This window comes from Macrobrachium nipponense, chromosome 8 (assembly GCF_015104395.2).
Source record: "Macrobrachium nipponense isolate FS-2020 chromosome 8, ASM1510439v2, whole genome shotgun sequence".
Classification (NCBI taxonomy): domain Eukaryota; kingdom Metazoa; phylum Arthropoda; class Malacostraca; order Decapoda; family Palaemonidae; genus Macrobrachium; species Macrobrachium nipponense.
The window spans coordinates 85,209,746-85,230,284 of record NC_087203.1 but is presented as its reverse complement, the minus strand read 5'-3'; the positions used below and the strand labels follow the sequence as shown (position 1 = coordinate 85,230,284).

The following is a 20,539-nucleotide window of genomic DNA, read 5'->3' as shown; positions in this document are numbered from 1 at the left end:
TACACATCAACATTTTGGAGCTGAATGCAGCTTTTCTGGGTCTGAGAGAGTAGGTAGAGGGTCATTCGGCAGTTCTGATGTCTGATAACACCACAATGGTCGCCTGTGTGAACAAACTGGGGGTCTAGTGTCTCATCACCTCTGTTTGTTGACAGTCAAGTTGCACCAATGGGCAATCGATAACTCGTGGAGCTCTCTGCCAGATACATTCCAGGCAAGAGGAATATGGTCGCCGACAGGCTGAGTTATCGGGACCACGCGGAGTGGTTTCTGCATCACGTCGTGGCAGACAGGCTCTTTCAGGTTTGGGAGAGACCTATGCTGGACCTCTTCTCGACTCGCTTCAACTGGAAGCTGGAAGTTTACTGTTCAGTGGTTCCAGATCCTCTTGCTCTGGCGGAGGACGCCTTCCAATACTCTTGGGATAACCTCGAGGTGAACGCCTATGCTCCGTTTTGCCTGATCCATCATGTTCTGAATAGGGTAATGAGTTCTCAAAATCTCAGGATGACTTTGGTAGCTCCTCTGCGGGATGTATGTCCAGTTACCTTAGGAAGTCCTCTTCAGCAGATTATTAGGGGAAACGGGCAGTTTACTGTGATAGATGTTGTCGACAGGGTTTCTCTCCACTCAAAACCTCTCTTCAGCGTATAGCAGATTTTTTTTATCTTTCTCAGGGATGAGAAAGGCCTTTCTGTGTCTGCTATCAGGGGCTACAGAGCAGCATTAGGTTTGGTGTTATGTCTGAAAGGTGTGGACATCTCTTTATGCTTGGAGATCTCCTTGTTGTTTAGGGGTTTTGAGCAGACCTGTTCTCAAAGGGAACTCCAGCCTCCAGCGTGAGATGTTTCGCTTGTCCTGAGAAGTCTCACTTGAGCTCCATTCGAGCCCTTGCATCAATCATCAAACAGGGATTTGACACTGAAGACAGTTTTCCTGTTGGCCTTGGCTTCTTCAAAAAAGGTTGGGGAGCTTCATGGCTTAAGTTATGATGTGAAACATACCAAGGGTTGGGGGTCTGTGACCTTTGAGTTGGTCCCAGAATTCTTGGCCAAGACCCAGAATCCTTAGGTGCATGACGATAGATTTGCCTCTTTTTTCATTCCATCTTTGAATGATTTTGTAGATAATGACCTGCAAAAGCTCTTACTATGTCCTGTCAGAGCCCTACGATGCTATCGTAAAAGGACTCGCTATCTAAGACCAAGGTGTTGTAGGCTTTTTGTTAGCACTGGTTGGTCAAGAAAAGAGGTTTCCAAGAATACCATTTCTTTCTGGATCCGTGAAGCGATCAAGCAGGCTTACTTGTCCCTTGATGGTTCCGTTATTGAGTCTGTGCAGGCCAGAACATATGACGTCAGAGGTATAAGTTCCTCTCTGGCTTTTAAGAAAAATGTTGCTGTTCATAAGATTTTGAATGCTGGTACCTGGTTGCGTCAATCCACATTCACTTCCTTTTATTAAGAGATGTTGCCGACAGGTCTTTGGAGACATTTTCCTTAGGTCCTGTGGTGGCTGCCCAACAAGTGTAATTTACCCAGTGCCCTTCACGGGGCAACTTTGTATCTTACTTATGATGATTGTGTGGACGAGAGAATGAGTGAGTTGGCTGGTCTCTTTCTTTCTCTTTGTTCCTTTCTTCTTCCTACAGGCGGGTTGAGGAATAGACATGTCATATGCTGGACTGGTCTGATACAGGTTTGTAAGGTAGTCATACTGATAGTTGTTTTGCTTTTTGTTGTTGAAATAATCAAACCTCCTACTCAGTAGCAAATACCCCTCTCTCTCTAGCAAGGGGAATTGACTAATATGATTTGTTATATGAAGTAAGGATTTTCTTTGGTTTCCTAGATGCAATGAATCTGGTCATACATCATTGTGTTTCAACCCAGACGGCTGAGTTGTTAGATATCAGTTTATCTAGCTTTTCACAGGCATGGAGCCACCTTCTTCTTTAGAACTTGTTCTTCTAGAAAGGGTGGTCAAGTGGGTTAACTCCCAGCCAGTTTAGAGTACATGAACTTGTACCTCCCACAAGTATAAGTCTATCCTATTGTTAAGACCGAAGGTTTATTCTGCATATGAACAAATGACAAATTTTTAATCAATTTGTATTTTTTATGGCTAACAAACCTGAGGTCTTAACATTTTACTGCCCACTTCTAGCTGGCCCTCTCTCTCTTTAATACATGTCCTGGGCCAAACTGGATGGTACTCAGGTACATGTGTAAATTACGTTTCTTTCGTATGCTGTATAATTTTTAGTTTTACAGAAATTTTTCATTGGAAATGAACGGTGCTTGTGTATTTATAGAGCAAACTTCAGTTCCAAAATATAAAAAAAAAAAAATTTCAAAACTGAAATGACATGTCGCGCCACCCTTTTAACCGTTCAAGTAATAATGGCTGATTATATATATGAAAAAAAAAAAATCTGGATGACGGGGGATGCTAGACCATGGACTGCCAGATTTAAGAGGTTGGACAGTAGTACTCGCTATAAACTGGCAAGTTATCACATGTGCATCAAATCTTCTTCCATGTCCCTTGTAGAATATAATCTCACTTCATGTATGTCTTTTAATTGAGCAACAGCTAACACTACTCCATAGTTTCAGTAGTTCAAGATAACTTTTCATTCTCATTTGTTCATTTTAACCAAACACCAATAAGGGGCCTTATTCTGCATGGAACTATCCAAGTCACATCAACCAGCTTTTAGCTTGAAAAGAATGCTCCCACTAGGTATGACAGTGCCTTCTTCAGTCACTCAATATAGACCCTCTTTCTACAGTGCAACTCCTTAACCTTTTATCTTTGGTATATTCCTACACTAAGCAGGTCCTACAGCACTAGGATAAAATGTCAATTGCCACAAATTATTTAGCTTTTGTAATCTAGAAGTAAATAAGATTTTCTCACACGTGCCTCTTTTCCTTGGATAACTCCTGCATTCATGAATACTAAACAACTTTAACTCAATCTTTCTCCCAGTGAAAAAGGAAGTAAAAACTGAACAGACAAAAAGTTATAAAACAAGAGTGCCTGATGCACTATTACCTTTAATGAAACATATAAATAATCATAAATAATAATTATTATTATCAACATTATTATGCATAACTGGCAAATTTCTTCCAAAATGAGCTGTTAAGTTGTAGCCCCCACAAGGTAAAGTCTATAAAAGGCATCATTATAGTAAACTAAAATCACTATTCTCCATAAGACTTACTCTAATGTAGAAATAAATTTATAAAATATGACATTACATAAAGATGATCTGATGTTATAACACTGGGTATCGGTCTCATCTTGGTCCCACAATCCTTTTCATACATAGCAATTAAATACCTGGGAAATTTTGGCTTCCAAGTAAGAAGCTGTCACACACCCTTTACTCTTCATTCTTAATTACCTTCGTAATCTTTCTTCTGTCTCGCGTCTTTGTGCATCAAGCAAAGCTTTCCGTCGCCTCTCTAGTTCTGCCTGACCTTTCTCAAAGTTCTCCCTTCTTCTGTCTTCAAAGGAATCTGAAAAACACAGTAAAAATGTTTTAAAATTCTAATATTACTTTCAATTTAAATAAATAAATTAAGGTATTTCTACAGAAGCAATCTGCGGTGGCTTAGACTATGGCAATTGACTGATTCCTATGTTATTTGAGTTACTGTACAAGATTTAAAAGTAATATCCATTCGGCCGGCTGTAACTAAGCAGTAATTGACCTTTGAAAGTTACATAATAGCCGCACCAAACTCAAAGGTATATTAAAGTTTACTTCCAACCAAACGAAAAAAATATTCCTTACAACCCTTGTAAAGCAACTAAAATAACATAGAAAATGTCAATTGCCATAGTCTAAGTCACCGAAGAACGGTCCTACAGGAAGGTACCAAGTATTCGTTACGGTGAAGGAGATGTAAACACAGCCGCCATGTAAATTCCCAACCCCAACCACGGAGCCATATGTTCACTAAGGGGGGAGGGCTGGGGGGTAACGCACAGGGGGAGGGTGGGCGGGGTAAGGTGGAAGGTACGAGTTGTCTTAGCAGCACCCCACTGAATAGTAACATACCTTGGCGCAACTTTCGGCGAAAGCCTAACACTCACTTTCCTAAAACATAATAATTAAGAATAATGTTTGGACCTTACCTTAAAGGGGTGGAGGGTACAAAGCAGCAGCTGCTTTTAAGAATGCGTGGAGGCGGGTCTTGGGTTCCTCAAAATGCAGCTTGAAATAAGCAACAGCCAAGTACCCGACGAAGTTATACATTCTCCTCCCGTATCTTGGAGTTGACTGAATGGGGGCAAAAGACCTGCTTTCTCAGGAGGCCGTGGTCCTGGCAAAAACCGATTAGTCGATCATAATTACCTGAGTAAAAGGCAGAAAAATCTTTGTAACTCATGTAAACAATTGTTACATGAAGTTGGCAAAGAGTTCCTGGTGAGGGGCTGGGGCGAGCGTGAAGTAGATGCAGCAGTGGATGTCATGGCGGCAGATTCAACAGTGTTGGAGTTCTACAGTTAGGAGGTGGCAGGAGGCCAGACCGTAGAAAACAGGGTAGGAGAGGTGGGGTGGAGTAGTAAAAATGCTTTGATGCTATTGGTTGAGGCAGGGTGGGGCTGAGGTAAATGAACAAGCACTTAACAAGATAAGTTGGCAATGTTAAGGGTAATAAAAGTAAATGGGTAGTTAAGGAACTAAATGTAAATGTGGGATGGGTTCAAAATATGAAATAATACAAATACATATATAACGGGCCCAGGAGGGGGTGGGATTTAAGTCCTGGGTGGTAAATGTGTAATAGGTCCTATAGTTGTTTTAATAAATACAAAAGACCAAATTAAACATAGGTTAGCATATAACAAAACTAATTAAACTTGTAGGGGATGTTGCCTGACCAGGGTGGGATTGGGCCTGCTGTAACCCCCCTTAAAGAACCAAACCAACCTAACATAACCTAACCTAGCAGGGATGTAACCTTACCTAGTAGGGAACTTAACCTAGTAGGCAATGTTGCCTGACAGGGGGGGGCTTTTGGGCCCCCAGTACCCCCCTTAAAGGCTAACTTAACCTAGTAAAGGAATGTAACCTAACCTAGTAGGGAATATTGCCTGACCAGGGGGCTTTCGCCCCCCGTACCCCCCCTTAAAGGCCTAACCTAACCTTAAACCTAGTAGGAAAATACTAGGGCCTAACGTAACCTAGTAAGGAATGTTTTAACTACCAACCTAACCTAACCTAACCTAGTAGGGAATATTTCCTGACCAGGGGGGCTTCGCCCCCCCCTTAATGTTTTTAAAAATTAAAAGGTACCTTAAGGCCTAACCTAACCTAGTAAGGAATGTAACCTAACCTAACCTAGTAGGGGGTGGGAATATTGCCTGACCAGGGGGCTTCGGCCCCCCCAATACCCCCCCTTAAAGGCCTAACCTAACCTAGTTAAGGAACGTAACATAACCTAACCTAGTAGGGAAAAAATACTAGGCCTAACGTAACCTAGTAAGGAATGTAACCTAACCAACCTAACCTAAACCTAACCTAGGTAGGGGAATATTGCCTGACCAGGGGGGGCTTCGCCCCCACGTACCCCCCCCTTAAAGGCCTAACCTAACCTAGTAAGAATGTAAAAAAAACCTACCAACCTAAAACCTAGTAGGGAACATTGCCTGACCAGGGGGGCTTCGCCCCCTGTACCCCCCCCTTAAAGGGGGGGGGGGCCTAAACATAACCTAGTAAGGAACGTGACCTAACCTAACCTAGTAGGGAAATCTAGGCAAACCTAACGTAACCTAGTAAGGAATGTAAAACCTACCAACCTAACCTAAAACCTAACCTAAAAAACCTAACTAAAACCTAGTAGGGAATATTGCCTGACCAGGTGGGGCTTTCGCCCCCCCGTAACCCCCCCTTAAAAGGGGGGGGGCCTAAAACCTAAAAAAAACCTAGTAAGGAATGTATCCTAACCAACCTAACCTAAACCTAACCTAGTAGGGAACATTACCTGACCAGGGGGCTTCGCCCCCCGTACCCCCACCTTAAGGGCCTAACGTAACCTAGTAGGAAAAGGTAACCTAACCAACCTAACCTAACCTAACCTACTAGTAAGAATGTAACCCTAAACCTAACCTAACCTAGTAGGGAACATTAACCTGACCAGGGGCTTCGCCCCCCCGTACCCCCTTAAAGAAGGCTAACGTAAGCCTAGTAAGGAATGTACCTAACCCAAAACCAACCTAACCCTAACATAGTAGGAATGTAACCTAACCTAACCTAGTAAGGAATGTAACCTAACCTAACCTAACCTAGTAGGGATATTTGCTGGACCAGGGGGGCTTCGCCCCCCGTTACCCCCCCTTAAAGGCCTAACCTACCTAGTAAGGAATGTAACCTAACCTAACCTAGTAGGGAACATTGCCTGACCAGGGGGCTTCGCCCCCCGTACCCCCCTTAAAGGCCTAAACTAACCTAGTAAGAAAAAAACGTAACCTAACCTAACCTAGTAGGGAAATATTAGGCCTAACGTAAACCTAGTAAGGAATGTAACTAACCAACCTAACCTAGTAGGAATATTGCCTGACCAGGGGGCTTCGCCCCCCCCGAACCCCCCCTTAAAGGCTAACCTAACCTAGTAAGGAATGTAACCTAACCAACCTAACCTAACCTAACCTAGTAGGGAACATTGCCTGACCAGGGGGCTTCGCCCCCCCGTACCCCCCCTCTAAAGGCCTAACCTAACCTAGTAAGGAACGTAACCTAACCTAACCTAGTAGGGAAATACTAGGCCTAACGTAACCTAGTAAGGAATGTAACCTAACCAACCTAACCTAGTAGGGAATATTGCCTGACCAGGTGGGCTTCGCCCCCCCACCCCCCCGTTACCCCCCTTAAAGGCCTAACCTAACCCTAGTAAGGAATGTAAACCTCCAAACCTAACCTAACCTAACCTAGTAGGGAATATTGCCTGACCAGGGGGGCTTCGCCCCCCCCTACCCCCCCTTAAGGCCTAACCTAACCTAGTAAGGAATGTAACCTAACCAACCTAACCTAACCTACCTAGTAGGGAATATTGCCTGACCAGGGGGGGCTTCGCCCCCCCGTACCCCCCCTTAAAGGCCTAACCTAACCTAGTAAGGAATTGTAACCTAAGCAACCACCTAAACCTAACCTATAGGGAACATTGCCTGACCAGGGGGGGCTTCGCGTTACCCCCCCTTAAAGGCCTAACCTAACCTAGTAAGGAACGTAACCTAACCTAACCTAGTAGGGAAATACTAGGCCTAACGTAACCTAGTAAGGAATGTAACCTAACCAACCTAACCTAACCTAACCTAGTAGGGAATATTGCCTGACCAGGTGGGTTTCGCCCCCCCGTACCCCCCCTTAAAGGCCTAACGTAACCTAGTAAGGAATGTAACCTAACCAACCTAACCTAACCTAACCTAGTAGGGAATATTGCCTGACCATGGGGGCTTCACCCCCTGTACCCCCCCTTAAAGGCCTAACCTAACCTAGTAAGGAATGTAACCTAACCAAACCTAACCTAGTAGGTAACCAAGTAGGGAATGTAACCCCCCCCCGGTATCCACCCTTGAAGAACTAACCAACCTAGCCTAACCGGGTAACCCCCTTCAAGGAAGTAAAACTAGTAGGTAAACCAACATATAACAAACTAAACCTAAGGGTATGTTGCCTAACCGGGGGATGGGATTTGGCCCCCAGTAGGTAAAATGACATATAAACCTAACTTTGATGGGTGTGGAAGTGTTGTAAAATGTAAAAAGTAACCATACATAACTGCGTAATAGTAAGGAAACTGGAAGGGAGGTGTAAATTGTAATGTCTGTAAAGTGTATAATGGAATATATTGAAATGTATGGTTTTATAAGAATAATGGCAAACTATATATTTAACAATTATATATGAAATGTAGGTTTATAATAATAATGGCAAACTTTAATATAGGTATTGGTATCGGTGAGAAATGCATTGTAAATGGTGTAACGTAAAGAGCCAGTCGTGAATACTGGAAAGGGGAGGGATTGACTTGTGTATAAATGATATAGGGAGTGTGTATGTAATATGCAACGCAATGTGCAATTTCACGTAACAGGTAGGTAGGTAGGTAGGTATCGAAACGTCCTAAAACTGAGTTCTATATCAACACGTAGGCATTTTTAGGTGTCTGTCCTCAATTATAACATAATATTTCAAGTTATATATGGTGAAATGATTAGGTGGGGATATTTCAAAACAGTTATTATACAAATACTATGGAAAAATGAAAAGGAATAAACACTAGAATTCACATAACATGTTTAATAAGAAAAATAGGTAAATGCTTTTATGTAACTCAACGTATGGTTACCAGCCAGGGTTCCCAGATGACACCACTACCAACCAGCCAAAGTCTACATGAAACCAGCCAAAATCCCGCCAAATGGTAATCCAAAACCAACCCAAATAACCGGCAAATATATGTGCGTTATATCTATCTTATAAATGCATATTTTTTATCATATATAGCTTGTATAGCGGCATCATAGTTTTAGTTAGATAATATAAACTAATATAAGAATGCAGGAAAAAAAACAAGAATGAATTGAAATTTTGAAATGAGGCTCGTTCCCTGAGAATCCGGCAGCCTGTTTTGTGGTCATCTGGTGTGTGTGTGATTTTTATTTTAATTCCATCTACATATTTTGCTTAAATGTTACCAAGTTTTTACTGAAAACCTATTCAAATTCCCCAGATTTTCCTGAAACCTTCAAAAATTCCCAATCTGGGGAGAGATTCCTCAAACGTGGGATCAGTGTTTAGCTCAAATAGAAAGTGTTTGAAAACCAGCCAAAATACCACTAACCAGCCAAAGTGAATTTTTACCCACCAAATTAGGAAAAAAAGCCAAATTTGGCGAGAAACTGCCAAATCTGGGAACCCTGTTACCACCCAATCCTTCACTCAGTCCGGTAGCAATGTAGGGGTCATACTGTAACGTGTTTGGCTAAATACATATATCCCTCCCGTAAACCCCCATTTCTTTCCTCACTAAGAAGTCCGAGTTTAGGCCAAAAGCTCCCTTACAGTTAGCGCATGCGCAGTAGCATTAGCACGCCATGCGTAGTAGGATTCATTGTTGTGGTAGTAGTGGTAGTAGACAAATATGGATGTGGAACGGCTCCACTATAGCTAGTTTTGTTATTTCTTATTTCCGCCTGTATTTCGTGTTTTTTAAAAGTGATAAATGTGGGAAATACCACAATAACAGGCAAAATCTCCCCCCAAGTGGTTTCTCCCCACCCAAACCCCGGTTCCCACTGGGGGTCCCCCTTACCGTAGGATAGAGTTGGGGTTTTTGTCCCCACCCAAAACCAAAACCCCGGTTCCCATGGGAATCCCCTTTACCGTAGGATAGAGTTCAAAGGTAAATTAGAGTCGTCCGAATAAATATTACTTCAAATTCTTGCTCAGGAGGTAAAACTGCATAGAAAAACTGCAACTGCCATACTCTGGGCCGCCGCGGATAGGTACACTAGATCTACCTAAATTAAATATCCTGAAGCCTTGATCTTTTAAACCAAAGATTAACATCTTATCCCCAGCCTCTTTTCATGCAAAGACATATCTGATTTAAAGACATCAATTGTACCTCTCCCTCTGATGGAACCATAATGCTGGTCACCCACCTTTACTATCCCTAATAATCTCTATTCCAGTAGTCTTCCTAGTTTGATGCCTCTATAATTACCACACTCCACATCACCCTTCTGTTTAAATATTTACTATCAGATGCTCTTTCTGTCACTTGGCATTACTTCCTCCTCCCAGATTGCCCTTAATCAGTATACATTCTTCCCCCACTATGTAAATACCAAGTACCTTCAGTATTTCAAGTTGCATCCCTGAAAACCCTGATGCTTTGCCATTTTTAATTTTATTTACATTTTTACTTCCATACAAAATATCTCAATCACTGCCCTATCTACCTCTTTCAAAGTCTCTCCTCCATTTTCTGTTTAAAAGATTCTGATAATAATCTTGACAAATCTTTGTTTTGTGCCTGCTTCCTTATGCAAGATATTTTTTCCCCTCTATCTTTGATGAAACCTGACTGAGACTGACCCAGATATAGTCTGCTTTATTCTTGAGTTTGATATTTTGTACTGCAAATACCCTTTTCACTTCCTTTGTTCCTAAGATTCTATTTAACTTCTCTCTAGCTCTTTCATAGTCTTTCCCCTTTCCTTTTCTCTTTATTGTTCCTCAGCACCTTACACATCTCACCTTCCAATTACTGAAAAATCACAATTTTTGGAAATTGTTTCCTAACTATGCAAACCTGAGGTCCTTTACATAAGGAATTATTTATGGAGTAGCTTTGAACAAGGTGGTTACGCAGTAACTACTGTGTGGCAGGCTAGCCTGACCAGATGTAAACACTCCACTTTGCCTTTTGGCCCAGGTTCAGATTGAGGGGTGGCATGAGGTGGGCATGTATGTCAAGAACCTCAGGTTTGTATAGTTAGGAAAAATCCAATTTACTTCCAAAAATTGTGATTTGTTCCTACACGATATACAAACCCTCCATCCTTTACATAAGGAAGACTCACTGATTGGTGGGAGGAATCTGAGTGAGCCTCTAGAACTGACTGGAGTTCTACGCACCTAGGCTACTCCTCCTAGTCGTAAGAGCAAGGAGGAGTGCCCTGCCTCTGACAACTTGATCGGAGAATAGGAGCTGCATGATCAAGAGTCAGACTTCTGGGCCTTCTTGAAATGAGTGAGGAATCGTAACTCATCCGAAAAAGGGCTGTGAAGAATATTTGGTGTCGGAAACATTAATGCAAAGTTATGGTTAGGGTTTGCACTATTGTCAGTCTCCTTCCTCCCCTTGCTAGAGGAAGGAGCGGAATTGCTTCTATGATTCTGAAAAGAAACATAAAAAGGATGCTTATGTATAAGCTTACCGCATCAATTGTCCGACCAGCCAGTGTAAGTTCGAGTCCTATCCTCAACCTGAAGGAAGAGGAGTGGAAGGATGAGGCATGGAAGGTGCAGAGAGGCCAGTCAATCTCGCTTCCTTCTTACCTCTACAACTGCACACCATAGACGAGATGCAACTTGTCCTCTTGAAGGAGCTGGGTAAGCAAACACATCCTGCAAGCATCCACCTCTGGTCCAAGGAAATGAGGTTCCTAGGACCTGTGGGCAGGCCCGAAGGGAAAGATAGATATGGTTGCAATGACCTTATCCATCTTCCTGTCAGACATATTCTTCGGAGTGATGACCAGTACCCATTCACTGGACTATCCAACTGCAGTGAAGTCTCTCACGGTCTCGTAATATCCGCAGCGGATAAAGACACCGACACTCCATGGTGGGTATCGATCCTTATGGGTACAGGAACACGCCAATAGGACAAAGTAATGACTGATCTGGATCAACTGATACAAAATCCACAGCATAGCTCGTGACGGTCTCGGACTCTTCAACAGCTGCCAACTGACTGCGCTTGGTGTGACAGTGTGAGGCGAGCAGTCATGCATCTGAGACGTAGTCATTTGACACTCGCCTTTTGAAGGGTTATGCCGAGAAACCTAACAAATCGTCTATCTTGTTGCCACCGATGTTAGGAGACAAGATGATGATTCTCTCAAGGCATGCGCCCATCAGACGAAAGTCAATTGCCTTCTAGAGACCAAGGTCCCTGATGGCAAAACAGAAGTTCTCAAAGTAGTTGAATCTCAACTAAGGAGAAACAATACTATGTGCCAGTGAAAGACTATGGTGATTTAGGTGAATGCAGACCTACGTCTTCACAGCTGAATCGGGAGAAGTTAAATCTCAAGATTCTGAACATAGAAAAAGTCCCGTCGATGACACCAACCAGTGAATACTGCTTTAATCCCTGTTGTTTTACAGAGGACTGAAAACGCTAAACCGCTACTTCATTGCTGTTCGGTGAGAAGTTGAAGTTGCAATGAGAGCGGAGCGCTTTTCAGTAATGAAAACACAGGGATTGTACTGCTTGAAGATCTGCTTCTCATGGGCTGGATCAGGGAGGACATTTCTATAGTACTTGGAAGTAGAGCTGGCAGGGCAGAGAACAGGCGAGGTCTTCCGTTATCATCTACAATTTGGGATGAACAAAGAATAATTGCACACCTACGAATTACGAGATGTATTTAGAAGGCAAACTCAGATGTCTGAAGAAATCATTCTGCGTCATTGCAGCGGCAGGTGCGATGAAGCGGAAGACTAGGCTACAGACTTCTGTTACTGTGAGGTAAATAAAAAGATGATAACGTGTCTAGTGAGATATCTATAGATGATAACGTGTCTAGTGAGATATCTAAAGATGATAACGTGTCTAGTGAGATATCTCTGTCTGAAAATTCTCGCAATGGCAAAAGGCGATGCAGTAGAGATGGTCATGCACGTATGCGAGAATTCCAGTCAACCAGAGACCTAAGTTGTGATTGCCGGGCAGAGATTCGATTCGGTAGTCAATCATTGCAGAGGACGAAAGACAATAGCCGACCGAACTACCTCGGAGAGCCAGCTGGTACTGGGCTGCAGCAGGCCAGGCTGGCAGGCAGCCTGTACACTGCTAGCTCTCGTTCACTGTCATCCTGAGTTGTCAGGTAATCCATTCCAAGAAGGAATGCGTTCGGCTAGAACGATCGAGCGCAAGAAAATACGCTCAAGCATTTGCATTTTAACCCTTAAACGCCGAAGCGGTATTTTAAAAATCGTCTCCCGTATGCCGGCGGCGTTCGCGAGTGAGCGCCAAAGAGGAAAAAATGTTTTTTTCAAAAAATCACAGCACGCTTAGTTTTTAAGATAAAGAGTTCATTTTTGGTTCCTTTTTTTGTCATTGCCTGAAGTTTAGTATGCAACCATCAGAAATGAAAAAAATATCATTATCATATATAAATATTGGGATATATGACAGCGCGAAAAAAAATTTCATATATAATTGTATACAAATCGCGCTGTGAGCAAAACGGTTAAAGCTAACGAGTTAAATTTTTTTCATTGTATTGTACACTAAATTGCAATCATTTTGGCATATAACATATTGTAAAACAATCAAGGCAACACAGAGAAAATATTATCACAATATGATGCATGAATTCGTAACGAGCGAACATAAAAAAAAGCCGTTTTCAAAAATTCACCATAAATCGAAATATTGTGCTAGAGACTTCCCGTTTGTTGCAAAATGAAGTTAACTGATTGAATATTACTATACTGTAAGTGTTGTAGCTTACAATTGCAGTTTTCGACCATTTCGGTTGAGTTAAAGTTAACCGAAGGACAAATTTTTTCTATTTATCGTTATTTATATGAAAATATTTCAAAACTGACAAAAGCTACAACCATAGGTTGTTTTTGGTTGTATTCTAAAAGAAATTTTGCACATTTTCATATATAAAACTTTATGTAACAGCTAATTTAAAATGGTGCAAACATTACGACAATCGGACGAAAAAATTTTTGATTTTTTCGGAAGAGTTACCGCGCGGACATAAGGAAAAAGATTATTTCATAAATTCATCATAAATCGAAATATTGTGCTAGATACTTCCAATTAGTTGCAAAATAAAGGTAAATGATTGAATATTACTAGAATGTAATAGTTTTAGCTTAAAATTGCGTTTTTCGACCATTTCGGTTGAGTCAAAGTTGACGAAAGGTTGAAATTTTGGCACTTATCGTTATTCATATGAAAATATTTCAAAACTGATAAAAGCTACAACCATGGGTTGTTTATTGTTGTATTCTACATGAAATTGTGCACATTTTCATATATACAACTTTATGTAACGGCTAACTTAAAATGGTGCAAACATTACAACAATCAGACGAAAAAATTTCTGATTTTTTTTGGAAGAGTTACTGCGCGGATGTAAGGAAAAATGTTTTTCATTCGTAAATTCATCATAAATCGAAATATTGTGCTAGAGACTTCCAATTTGTTGCAAAATAAAGGTAAATGATTGAATATTACTAGAATGTAAGAGTTTTAGCTTACAATTGCGTTTTTTTACCTTTCCGGTCGAGTCAAAGTTGACCAAAGGTTGATATTTTGGCACTTATCGTTATTTATATAAAAATATTTCAAAACTGATAAAAGCTACAACCATGGGTTGGTTTTAGATATATTCTACATGAAATTACGCACATTTTCATATATAAAACTATATGTAACGGCTAATTTAAAATGGTGCAAACATTACGACAATTGGATGAAAAAATTTATGATTTTTTCGGAAGTTACCGCGCGGACATACGGAAAAAGTTTTTTTTCATAAATTCACCATAAATTAAAGTATTGTGCTACAGACTTCCAATTTGTTGCAAAATGAAGGTAAATGATTGAATATTACTAGAATATAAGAGTTTTAGCTTACAATTGCGTTTTTTTACCTTTCCGGTCGAGTCAAAGTTGACGAAAGGTTGAAATTTTGGCACTTATTGTTATTTATATGAAAATATTTCAAAATTGATAAAAGCTACAACCATGACATGTTTTTTGTTGTATTCTACATGAAATTGCGCACATTTTCATATATAATACTCCATGTAACGGCTAATATAAAATGGTACAAAAATTATGTCAAAGTGACAAAATAATTTCTGAGATGTGTCGCTGATACTTTTTGGTGTGAGAAGAAAGAAATTTGCGCTTGCGCACCTGGGTAACGATTGTAAACAAAACAACGCCTTGATCCATGAGCTCCCAGCTTCTCCCAAGGCGCGTGATTCAAAAGTTTTTGCCTAGTAGGCCTATAACTATTTTTCCGCGAATTTTAAAAAACTTTTTTATATCGACGTACCATACATCAAATCGGCACCCAACAGACAATTTATATCGATGTTTAATACGTCCAATCGGCGTTAAAGGGTTAACCGAGATGGATTTTGGTGAATGCAAATACTGTGGTGTTGTTGTTGTAACAATACCACAAGTATCTCAAAATTGAAACTGGTAACTCTTGGGAGGCTTGCAAGGCAGTCCCGAGTTGTAGTTCAATTAAGAAGATACTATTCGTCTCAGTCACAACCCACAGAGTTAACTACGGTATGTGCCTACACCTCAGACAATTCAACTGATGACAGAAGCATGTTGCGAGGGAAATATACGTAGTATATTTGTAGGTTCCTGTACATAGACCTCGCTGCGAGAGCGATCGCCGGTCTGGCGAGTCACCAGAGCGACTCTTACCATCCTTCCACTCTGTGCCTGGGTCCTGACATGGTGAGCGTACTCAGCAGTCTGGACCTTGGCTGTACAGTCACCCGTAGGTGACCGTACAGTTGGTGACGCTCGCAAGCGAGCAGCCGAGATGGTTCCCGGTCCGGAGGTGGAACCTCTGGAGCCAGGAGAGGAGGTACCAGCGGTGGCTGGTACATCCATGGTCCCCGTTTTCTTCTTCCCTGAGGAAGGAGAGACAGGCCCCATTCCCAGAAGAACGGGAGGACCAGCGGAAGACCCAACTGTCTCACCGGAGCGAGACAGGCCCTTAAAAGTACCGTGACGAGACTTCTTAGGGGGGAAGACCACCTTCTCTTCTACGGCAATGCCTTAAAAGTCGAAGGGGTGGGCGCATGAAAATATGATGATCTCGAAGAGGAGGATGACGACACTCGATGAGCTCTCTTCCTCTTTGATTCCTCCAAATTGTGCCAGACTTCTACCATCAGGAATAGATCAACATAACAGGGCAGTGCGACAGCTTTGTCCAGTGACATAACTCCAGGGTAGTAGTGGTAAATGAAAATAATTATCAGCAGGGGATCAGTACACACACTCGAGGATTGGTATCGCAACATGCTACGAGTCACAGTTACAATCCAAGGTTAGGATAATCAATACAAAGAGCTATCCAACCAATACTGCTGTAAACACAATCACCACTTTTAGTCTGTAAAATAAGGTAAAAATTATTAAAGTAATAAGGATACTCCTCATGCATCCAAGGGCACCGCCCTCTGAAGTGAGAGGAGATCCCCCAAACATCAACACCACATGCCCCTTCTTTTACCTTCGTCCGATAGTAAGTGAAAGGATGAAGGAGAAGAGAAATTACCATAAATACACAACAAGGGCAAACCTTTGAAGTTCCCCTCGGTAATTCCCAAGCGTAAGCATAATTTTCGGATGAATACATGTCTCGTTACAGGATCAATATCACTCACATTAAATACATGTTTCATCCTCACATTAAATACATGTTTCATCCTCTTGTTAAATACATATCTAGTCCTAACATTAAAGGGCGAAAGAATGTAAATAATATGTTGGCATACCTTTACCGCCGGCTCTTAACACAAGTAGAGAGGCGGCTATAAAGGCTATCACAAAAAGTGGGTTTGTATATCAACTGAAAAACAAGGACAAGCCTTTGTTTAATATTAATGTCGAACACCGTATCTACATATTTATTTTAAAAAACTCAAATAAACCAATAAGATCCCACCATGTAAAATGATCAACGACAAGTCAGCCAGAGCTCACAAACACACGTCTTCATCAGAAGACAGCCGAAAGCAAAGTGGAGTGTTTACATCAGGGCAGGCTAGCCTACCACACAGTAGTTACTGCCTAACCACCTTGTTCAAGATTTAACGGCTGTAATTCCACCTATGCCGTTAGTAATTCCTTATGTAAAGGACCGAGGGTTTGTATATCGTGTAGGTACAAGTGAAGTTTTATAATAAAATTAGTTTATATATATATATATATATATATATATATATATATATATAATAATTATATATATACAGTGGGGCCCCCGTATTCGCATTCTCTGGATTCGTGGACTCACTGATTCGCGGATTTTATATATATATTATAATATATATATATATATATATATATATATATATATATATATATAGTATACATACATATATCATACCATATATACATACATATATACATCATTATTACATTATAAACATCATATATATATACATACAAATATATACATATCATACATATACATATACATACATAATATACATATACCATACATATATACATTACATCATATATACATACCTACATATATACATTATACATACATATATACATATACATACATACATATACTATACATACATATACATATACATACATATACATATATTATACATACATAATATACATATACATACATATACATACTAGATACATATATAAATACATATACATACATACATACATACATATATTTTTTTTACCATACATACATACATACATAACATACATACATACATATATACATATACATACCATACATACATACATACATACATATACATATATATATATTTATAGTATATATATATATATATATATATATATGTATATATATTTATATTTATATATAATATATATCTATATATGATATATTTATATAATATATATATAGTATATATATATATATAGTATATATTTATTTATATATATCATATATATATATATATCTATATATATATATATATATATATATATATATATATATATATAGTATATTATATATACATAAATACGTATATATGGTATATAATATATATATATATATATATATATATATATATATATATATATATATATATATATATGTATATATGTTATATGTATATATATATATATCTATTATATATATATCTATATATATATAAATATCTATATCTATATATATATATATATATATATATATATCTATATATATATATATATATACATACATACATACATACATCATACATACATACATACATACATACATACATACATACCTACATATATATATATATATATATATATATATATATATATATATATATATATATATATATATATATATATATATATATACATAATATACATATATATACATATATACATATACATATATACATAAATATACAGGCGGGCCCTCGGTTAGCGGCAGGGGTTCCGTTCCTGGCCACCGACGCCAAGCGATTTTCGACGCTGAGCGATTTTAAAGCCTACGGCCGCCGCACACCTTCTTTCGAAACTCTAGACCCAGTCAAAGGCGCCGTTAATCTCACAACGGCGCAATAAGTAAAATATATTTATGCAGTATAGTACTATAGAATTTACTGTACAGTAAATGTGGGTGTCTAGAGTATGTAAAGATATAATAAAGTTTATACAGTGTACAGGTAGATGTAGTGTTCAGGTTATGATCATTAGTCTTACGATAGTTCGATTTTATGAGAGATCAAATTGCAATGGCCTAAACTTTGATCCATCTTCTAGTTACATAAGTTCAATAACAGCAAAAGAGAATGATGAAAGTATGGTTTTAACGTTATACTCGCTCCGCTTGTGAACGTGTACAGCCATGAACAACCGAACGAGAAACGACTTTTTTTTTTTCTTTTTCTAAGTACAACCGAACTGGATAACATCTGTTTGGCTTGTATTTCGATCATCGTACTAAAGTGCAACATTACCGTATTTGTTATAAATGGCGTTATGTATAGAATAGAACTGAGATATCTTAATGTAATAACTTTATTCGCTATAGATCAGAGATCAATATAAATTAAAGATCAATCGGGAAATATACCGTTAAATTTTTTAAACCTAGTTATAACTGAAGCTGAGAAAACTGTTCAAGCTGCTAATGACTATTATCGTACATCGGCAACAAGGATAAAACTGCAGTAAAACGTCTGCCATCACACACAACTGTAGATAAAATTGGGATAAAATCATTTTAATCAAAACTACTGTGCTTGAAAGAACACATTTTACTGTTGGTTTCACGCCGATATAAGATAAATAACGTAAAGTTCGTATTACGATGATATAAAGGATTACGTATTGCGAACGGAATCAACATAATTTTTACGCAATAAACATGCCGCCAAAACGTAATCTGTTAACGAAAAAAAATAGTAGTTCACATTCAACAACGAGACATATTCAATAAATATTTCCGCCTAAAAACACGCTGTATATGGAAAAATAACTTTGTCTCATACAAGTCAAGTAATATAGATATTCGTTTTATGCTAACTAGAAGCAAGAGCATTTGCTCAGAATTGCGTTATGGTGAAACAGACTCTATTCATCAGCTGATTTCAAACCACAACATTGGCCGCTTCGCGGAATACGGGCTTAAGTTTGCCGTAGTATTTTAAAATACAATAATATGAGAATACATACAATATTCTTGGTACAGTGAAATAATGTATAACTTTTTAAAGGATTTATGGAAAAGATGCATAATCAATAAAATAACACAATGCATTTTTCGGAACTGGCGGACTAGAACGAACATGAAAAACAAAAACCATCCCCTGACAACGTGGAGCGTAGTTACAAAGGCTGCCTTAATTTGTATCTTATTTCTGTACAAAAATGTAAATACCTTTACGCCAATATATTTTCATACACATTTAAAAACATAAAGCATAAACATTTGAAAAATCGACCACATCGATCGCTAAATTTGCACACTTTTTTTAACTTGATATTTTCGGAAGAGCGGGCAGACCAGGCGGGCACACATGAACGAACTGTTGAAAAAAAACATCGTAGGCGATAAACTTGGAAGGGGAGGATTTTCAAAAGCTGCCATATTTTTATCATATTTCTCCACAGAAACTAAAAATACCCTATTCGTAATACATTTTTCATACTATTTTAAACATAAAAAAGCATAAACATTTATAAAATCGACACATCGATCGACACATCGATCGCTAATTTGCACTTTTTTTAAATCGATATTTTCGGAAGAGCGGCAGACGGCGGCATACAAGAACGAACTTGAAAAAAACATCGTAGTCGATAACTTGAAGGGGAGTTTCAAAAGCTGCCCTTTTTATCATATTTCTGCACAGAAATAAAAATACCCTATTCGTAATACATTTTCATACACATTTTAAACATAAAAGCATAAACATTTATAAAATCGACACATCGATCGCTAATTTGCACTTTTTTTAAATCGATATTTTCGGAAGAGCGGCAGGCGGCGGCTTACAAGAAAGAACATGAAAAAACATCGTATTTGATAACGTGAAGGGCAGTTTCAAAAGCTGCCTTTGTATCATATTTCTGTACAGAAATAAAAATGCCTTCCACGTAATACATTTTCATACACATTTTAACAAAAGCATGAACATTTATGAATTGACACATCCATAGCTAAATATGCACTTATGTAACTCTATATTTTCGGCATAGAACAGCGTCAGAGGCATATATTTTACCCTAATACCTACATAATAACTCTCCATAAAATTTGGTTTTGGTTTTATAATTTGCATAACCTTTATGGTCTGAACGGCATTTCTACATATGTATGAACTCGTTAGACAACGGCGCTAGCGGCGCTATTAACTGAAATTTGTGCCGTAAAGATACCTTTAAAATGCCTTATTTTTTTAATGATTATTTTTGACGACCGCCGTAAAAACCGATTCGCCGTTGAGTGATTGCGCCGTTAACCGCGGGCCGCCCTTTATAGTATTAGAATATAT

At 39.0% G+C, this 20,539-nt stretch overlaps 1 protein-coding gene across 15 annotated transcripts in view; it reads right to left on the bottom strand.

Annotated features, from left to right (window-relative positions):
* The window catches only part of LOC135222896 (intersectin-1-like), a 553,230-nt gene that overhangs the window by 409,594 nt on the left and 123,097 nt on the right, over positions 1 to 20,539 (bottom strand). For all 15 annotated transcript variants that reach the window (XM_064261271.1, XM_064261270.1, XM_064261274.1 and 12 more), the window contains one exon: positions 3,416 to 3,530. In XM_064261271.1, the coding sequence (XP_064117341.1) occupies positions 3,416 to 3,530 (115 nt within the window). The remainder of the gene's footprint in view (positions 1 to 3,415; positions 3,531 to 20,539) is intronic.